Source organism: Bemisia tabaci, chromosome 1 (genome assembly GCF_918797505.1).
Source record: "Bemisia tabaci chromosome 1, PGI_BMITA_v3".
Taxonomy (NCBI): domain Eukaryota; kingdom Metazoa; phylum Arthropoda; class Insecta; order Hemiptera; family Aleyrodidae; genus Bemisia; species Bemisia tabaci.
The window spans coordinates 46,179,958-46,188,205 of NC_092793.1; the positions used below are offsets into that span (position 1 = coordinate 46,179,958).

The 8,248-nt window shown below is 39.6% G+C and overlaps 1 protein-coding gene across 1 annotated transcript in view; it reads left to right on the forward strand.

Moving 5' to 3' along the window:
• The window catches only part of fuss (SKI family transcriptional corepressor fussel), a 34,753-nt gene extending 32,204 nt beyond the window's left edge, over positions 1-2,549 (forward strand). The window contains 1 exon segment of the mRNA XM_019054019.2: positions 1,338-2,549. Coding sequence (XP_018909564.2) covers positions 1,338-1,444 — 107 coding nt within the window. The 3' untranslated portion in view covers positions 1,445-2,549.
• Positions 2,550-8,248: the final 5,699 nt, after the last annotated feature.

An 8,248-nucleotide genomic window follows, 5' to 3' on the forward strand; every position in this document is an offset into this window, starting at 1 on the left:
TCGGAATAATTAGCACTATTTTGCAGGGTGGGGGTGTCTCGACCCTTGTCAATTGTCACTTTTCGATGTTGCGCGCACGCTGCAGCCACCGCACAGGAGGCTATGGGCCTCGGAGCGGCGGTTTTCCCCAGGATACGAACTTGGAGCCGCAAATTCCTGTGCTAAGCGCCGAGCGGCAAGCGACTCATGAGGAGCCAGCCCTCTGTGCGGTGAGCCACGGTCCAGGGTTGGTTCGGTGCTTCATCGCGGACAATGGCTCGAACGCTACCCTTGCTTCTACATAGTGCAATTAATTCCGACTTTCCACGGTTCTTCCCATCTCGAACAGACTATAGTATTGGGGCATTTTATAAAAGGGTAATTCAAGATGAAAAAGACATTTATTTGTTTCGTCATAAAAACCTAAGTCTATAGTAAAATAAATTATTAATTTTTTAGTATGTATCGGAAATGAGGTTAAATACCATGAGAGACATTTAGAAATTATTATGTTAGATTGAAAACAATGATTTGCGGGAGAAATGCGTTTAAATGTTACGGACGATGCAATGTCCGTGACGACGAAAAACGGAGATAATATTTAAAATTTTCATAAACATATTTTACTTGACATCGAGTTAGGTTAGTTAGGTTACACTATTTGATGAGACGATTGAATTATAATAGTGTCTCTACATGTTCAAAATGTGTGATGTCTATGACGCTCTATTTTTCACTACAGCTCTTCCGCTGTATGTCCGTGACAAAAAAATGCCCAATATTAAGTTATTCAAGTGAATCATAACTATGAGAGGCGGTCCCTCAAAGGGGGTCTGGAAGACTTTCCCATCCGTTAGTGTGAGACCTCTAGAATATTTTGATAATTCAAACATTTCAGAAGTAATATCACTTGCAGAAAAATCTTTACAGAAAAAAATATGGGTAAGGGATACCTTCGATGAAACCATTGAATTCAGCGATTATGCGAAACTAAAATGTTGTGAATTGCAATTAAAGTCGCCTTAACTAAACGTTATTAAGCAGAATAGACATGTTCACAACATCACGCCATCCTTTACTCTCAGGATGGCACAGTCGCCCAAGGAGAAACATTCTTCGAAAGAATCCGTGCACACACCGAAAACCGAAATTCCCGAAATACAACTGAAAAGCTCGGCTCCAGCTGCCAAGCTTTTCCGTGAGTGGTTAAAAGGCCGACGGACTTTCTTACCTCCCAGGATTTGTGAGGAAAATGTTAGATTTTCAATGCTCATTTTGGATTGTCAATCATGAATTTTCTCGTTTTGCACAGGTGTTATTTAATCTGAGACTTAGACTTATGTTATTTTTGCCCCCAGATGCAGCAAATCCGGTCGTTTATCAGCCCTTGGCAACAAAACCATCGATCCGAAGTTACTCTGAATGCACTGTCTGCAATGTTGAGCCCTCTTCACCGTCAATCTAATATTAATTATCTTCTCCGAGCTTTTTTTTTATTTAAAAAAAACTCACAGTATTATACAAACTTTGTGAGAAATAATTCAAACTTCTTGACGTAGTTGCGTTTCTCTACATTCTATCGACTCTCGATGATTGATCATCACCGACTCGTAGGAGTGGTAGACGTATGTGAAAGAAACAATTCACGTTCATAATGTATGGTAGAAGATTGTGAACTATCATACTTTATTATATAAAATTATAAGAGTGACGTGTAACGCATTTGGAGGCGCCTCGAAGAATTGGGCAGCGAAGCGACCAGGGAGCGTAGCCCCTAGTTCCAATTAAAACTGTTGCATTAAGTGACGAAAATTTCGTTTGCACACGGTACGTTTAAGTAGGTGCTTTCAAGCATAGCAGTCTTAATATTGCAAAATAATCAAATGATGACTTTTAATTCTCTGCTATCTAAGCGCAAAAATATATGCAATGAGGATCAGGATCGAAGGCAAAAATTTCATTTCTGTATCCTCATTTAACTTTAATGAAAGAGGAAAAAAGAGAAGTTCACAGAATAATTCTTCCCTAGCCTCTTCAGCATTCCAGCTGTTGTTCTTTTTGATATGTGAACAAAATGTTACGATAATTTTCCATTGCGTGATAATTCTAGTCATTAAATTTTACTTGTAAATCCGGAACCAACTATTATGAATGTTTTGTCCACGAAGAATCTTTGGCCTTCAAAGCTTTCGGCTCACTGATCATCGAACTTTAAGACGCATAATTTCGCATGATCAGGGACAGCATTTAAACTTTTTCTATTTCCTATTGCAATATCAGTGTAATTTAAGAGAGGTAACGGAGACACGCTACCATTTTTCAAGGTGAATGAATTCAAAATTCTGCAAAATGATATGTATGAACTTTAACAATGTCTTGACGTGCAAATAACTTTGTATTCTGGAGCAGAATTTTCTCCCTGCTCCGTATTGAATTCGTGTCACCGACCTAAAAGTTTTGACAGATTGTGAGAACTGTGCAATACGTACTTTAAGTAGCATGCAAATTATTTGTTCGTAGTAACCACTGTTCCAAATTGTAAATACCCTAGTTTACAATGCATAAGCAAGTTGAATAAAAAAACAGAAAGTTACTTATTTTTAGTTTTTCCCCCCGCTCATAAGATCCAAAGGGCAATCGAGTTTTTTTCCCTGAAAGATTCGAGGCCCCTAAGATTTTAAATTTCAATATTTATGAGGTCATGGAGGAGGTCAACGCCAAAAAGTGTGGGTAGCAGGTTGCTTTCATGAATTTTGGCTCTTAGCCGGTCACTGAAATTCAAAAAAAGACATAGTTTAACATCAGGAGACATTGTTCAGGATAATATGCTTTGGACACCCTGCGCTAACAATTTAAGCAGTGGCGTGGTTTGTTTTGTGGTATATCGATTGACCTTTCTTTAAAATTATAGCGAAGGATCGATAAAAAGGGTGTCCGCAACGAATGACTTCCATCAGTGAATTTTACACTAACCAAGTAGCATTTTTTTCACGGGTGATTTTTTAACGTGATATCATGAAATTGAGTTGCGATATTTTTACGATTTTTAGAGATAAAATCGCTAGGATCATTATTATCCGAGCGATTATCCTCAATTTTCTCGAAATTTTATCTCTTATCTTTAATATTGCATTTAAAAAAAAGAAATCGAAATTTTAATTCAATTTATCACAATTTTTCGTTCGCTAATATTATGCGATAAAACGCCGACAGTAAAATCGTCATTTTATCACAAATTTATGCGATAAAATCGCAATTTTTTCGAATTTTCTTTACGATTATATTGTAATAAATTGACTTCGATAAAATCGCGATAAATTCTCCGATCAAATCGCAACTTTTCGCCATCACTGATACTTGGATATAAGGAATATACCACGCGGGGTCTGTAGGATATATCGTCTCTACATACGCGCGTGCGGTCGAAAAGCACGATTCCATCTCGAATGTGAGAGCTCACGCGACGGAAAATTGGGTTGTTAACAAAACCTGGAATTTAAATCTCGGGGCAGGACGAACGAGGGGAGGTAATAGAATCGGAAAGCGCGCTCCTTCCAAAATCCGAAGGACCCGCACCTAATGGCACATGAAATCAAAAGGATGTATGTTAGTTATTCGGGACTCCTCACACGGCGAAGCGGCGAAACGACCCAAGTTATTCTGTGGGAACGAGACGGAGAGAAAAATTAGAGGCAAAAAAAGAGATAAAACGGAGGAAATAAGTAAAAATTAAGTTTGGCAGGGGGTGGTGGGGGGTGAAAAATGAGGGAAATACAGGAGGAAGCTATTAAGTACTAGGGTGTTTAGTTGTAATCGGGATGGGAATCGCTCCCCCGAGGCGCCCAAGTTGGGACCCAGGACACGTTCTCGATTGGCAATCCGGCCATCCAGCTTATAACACGCATCATCTGTTATCCCCTCCCCGCCCGTCCAATCGGATGCCTCACCTGACGTCATCTTTCCGCCACTTTGAGTGTCTGTCGCGGGCTTCTTTCAATTTATCTGCTCGTCCAAAGCTCCTGCTCCGAAGCGCGGGTCTTCTACGATTGTTTGCTTCTGAGGAATGACTCTCGTAATTCTCCTTTGTCGATAGAAACAGGGCGCACAAAAACAAAACAAAAAAAAAAACCTCAGTTATACGAACCGATAAGTTCAGCAGACGCTTTTCGGTTCAGAGGTTTAGGCCCTTAGAGCCGTATCTTTATTGTTCCTTAAATCACTATCCTTTTCTCTAGGAATGCCCCGAGGTTACATTGCACGGAAAAAATAGGATAGTCACCACAACTAGCAGCTGGTTAAAAGTGCGCAAGGGACCGTGCGGTAGTTACAATAACTACCGGTTGGTTGAGTCCTCTACCGCAGTAGAGGTAGTAATTTTAATAAATTGTCTCTTGAAGTTTTCTTAGACTAGTCCTAAACCAGAGTCAAATAGAACCCGCCATTGAGCTTTGGCTACAGATGGAAACTTTTGTTTTTTGTAATGCAACATTTTCTCAAAAAAATTATCTGGATTGCACTAATGAGCTTATCTGCCTTCTTGTTGCCAGTTTAATGCCAGCAGGCATTTCGATGTTTGTTTCAGATTTTCTACCAATTTCTCTGCGTTTGTCTCCGTCAACGTATTGGGACTGTTTTGTCTCAACACAAAAGCCACAAGTACATGAAATAAATCACATGCTTAAAATTATGAAAACCCCTCTTACGGCACAATTATTAGACCAAGTTCGCCTTCTTCCTTCCATTTGGCTGAAAGCAACCGTGCAGTAATCTTTTGGGCAGCATATCATTAGCTTAACTCGAAAACCACGTATCTTGATTTGAATGAAGCAGACTTCCCGTCAGACTTTATCAGTTTTTTCGGACAATAAACGATGTAACTTCTCAAGAATTTTCGAGATTTTTTTAATATGTTTAGAGAATATCATGTTAAAATTTCAACAAATCAAGGTGACTTGTTTCCATTCGATGGAATATAATAAGAGCGGAAACTTTATGAACCTCAATTGAGATACGCGGTCTCCGAGTTTAGCCATCGATATGTTACTGTAGGGAGTTTGATCCCGTTAACGGTGGTCACGTGTCCTTTCAGCAACCAGCTTGGCGTGGCGCTCGCAAGGGTTGCTAATCCACCCTAAATCGTCCGCCGCACAGTGCATTTCACTTGAGGCAATGGCACTTTTTTTTATTTTATTTTATTGTTTTTTTTTTGGTGAATCATTTACCTTCTGTACATAGAAATTAGAACGGTGGAACTCTTGCATGTGTGGTGGGTTTGCGATTTAAGTACTTTTCTCTTGTGTAAAATTTTGCGAGGAACATGATGGTCGATGGTGCCCCTGGTTTTCTCTGAAACAAACTACAAAACTCAAAAAAAAACCCGCAAAGTTAAAGCCGCAATGGAGGGTATATTCCCCGCTACGTTAAGAGTCCACTTCTATATTTAGCCAAAATTTCCATGCATATGTAGGAAGAAAGCACATTCACAGGGTTGCCCTTTTGTTTGGGGACTCCAAAGTTGGAACCAAGGCGACCCTTTTCAATGAATTCAATTCCAATCTGTGCATGGAGAGGTTAACTAGATATAGAGGTGAACTCTCACCGTGGCGTGGGATATTCCGTTCATATTACGACTTGAACCTCGAGAGCTTTTTTTTGAACTTGGGAGTTGATTGTGGCGAAAACCAGTGACATCATCGTGCTTCTCGCAACATTTTACGAAAGTATTTAAATCGCAAATCCCCCACACGTGCAAAAGCTCCATACCTCGTTGAGGCTTTTACAGTCAGATACAATATATTTTATAGAACCGCACTAAGAATCTAAAAGCACTTTAATCGAGTATTGCAAAAGGTGAGTTCGGATATCAACGCTACTTTCCGCCAAATGATGATTGATGAACAACTTGTAGGGCATAAAATGCCTACGCCAAACAAAGCTTGATAAAAGTCGGGGTGAGCAATTTGCTAGGCAAATTTGTGTAAATTTGGTTGAATTTACTAAACCAATCTCTCAACCATTCGATCAGCCATGCATCATCAATAGTCAAACTTGCGCGTCGAATTCCGAGAGTACTTTTTACATTACAGGGCTGATTGCAATCGGGGGTCTCTGCACGCTCTCTGAAGGGAAAATGTTAATTTTGAAAAGAAGGTTCCAAACGTCTCTGTTTAAGGGAATCTTATAAAATGCACATGAAATACGCAAAAATGAAATCTAATTTTCATAGCATTTTTAGCCCATCAAACTTGCTATTTATTCATTTATACAAATTTTAGAAGCTTCTCTTTGAGCTTCCCTTAAGTAAATTTTGCGAGATTGACAGAGACTGGTGAAATGGATCCATTTTGTTTGATCTTTAATTTTTTCCTAATATTACAAAGGTGTCACCTGTCACATCAAACGTATCACTTTGACACGTTCGCTAAGTTTTCGAAATATTACTTTTGTCATATTTCACAAAGGTATCAGTTCAACTTTCACTTCATCGTAACTAAACTTAACGAAAGTCTAGACGCGAAAACCTGTATAGCCCTTGCCGCATCCTCATCATAAGCAAGTTTTGGAGTCCATTTTTCCTCAGCCAAAGTGCCCACTGAGCGGTCGCAACCTATCCACCGATTATTGTCGCAATTGCCACTGTCATGTTTCGCAGCGCCACATTGGATTATTTTATCTGTTTTTGCTTATGTGGAGTCTTATTGATTGTTTCATAAAACCCGAGTCGTAAATCGGCTACAATTTCCTTTTCTGCTCCCTAATGAGCTTCTTTTCTCAGTTATTCCCTTTTATTTACCACATTCTCCACCCCTGATCCGTCAACGCTTTAAACGATTGCGCTAATTAAACGATTGCTCTTGCATGTAACCCCCCCCCCCCCCCCAATTATGAACAAAAGTGAGAGTTTCATAGAGAGAGAAGAAAGATTCACCGGAAAAATGATTTGAACGCAGCTACGCGACACTTAACCGTTATGAGAATAGTTAGTTACACCCTCTTACCCCGGTAAAAAATATGCGATGACCTCTTTGTGTTCCTCAAATCGTCCCGCTTCAAACGAACTAAATCGAACCCAAAAGAAATCAAGCCACACTTTTTTTTGGGGGGGGCGGGAGGGGGGTTCTAGAATTTGGCTGCGAGGGTCAATTTTTCGAAATTTATAGCGAAACACTTTCCGGGGGGGGGGGGGGTGTGAGAAACGATTGCGACGGTCAAGAATGTCTGACAAGAGAGGAGTCCATAAAGATAAAAAAAAAGCGATGAACACGTAAAGATGCAAATCATTATGTAATAAATAGATTTGGCATAGTTGAGTAAAACCAAAAAATACGCTCATATCAGTCAACACAAATACTTATCCTCGTTCTATGATTTTATTGGTCACAATGTTACGGAGGAAAGTAAAAAAAAAAACACAGGTTTGGAATGACTTCATAGAGGGTCATTCACCGAGAGGAAAAGCTAAGGCGAGGCAGACCAAAAAGAAATGCGAAAATTAAAGGGAACATCAAGAGAGATAATGGTGAAGGAGCACCGCGCTTGCTACGTTAAATACCTAACGAAAACAAATTCGTTTTATTCAACCGCCTCGCCGAAGCCGCCGTTTAGTTAGGAGGAGCACAAATGCCAGAACGCGGCAGAAACTGAGTAATACCTCGCTGCCGCGCCGAGGGAAAAACGACTTTCGAGGTTACGATTTTTTCCCGAATTTCCTTTTAAATAAATACTCATTTTTGAGGGAATAACCGATTTTCTCTCTTTTAATTTTCAGGTTTACGATATTAAAGTGCGAGTAAAATTAAAAGGAACTTTGAAAATATATTCCTCACAAATATGAAACAAATACCCACACGTTATAATCAATATTTATTTTCTTGTCCGACAAATGTCGGCTCTTGCTGACCATTATCCAGGGCGCCACCCTCGCGCAGCCAAGGCCGAATCGCGTCGGATAAATTGAAAAAAAAAAAAAATGAAAAAATTGGTGTCGCATGCAAACTTACTGTTAGTGTGCAGCGAAATTATTGGAGCAGTACAAAATAGTTGGAGTACAATTGGACGTAATTCTATCAAACGAAACTATGTGCAATATGACATGAGCCCTGTTATGTATATATTCTTATGGGTCTCAGGGCTCATGTCTGAATGCACAAAGTTCTGTTTGATAGAATTACGTCCAATTGCAATAACTTGAAGTGCAACTCCAACAGATTTGGTGTTCAGTGCCAATAAGTTTGCGTATACAACACCAATGATGGTTGGTTGGGTCGTA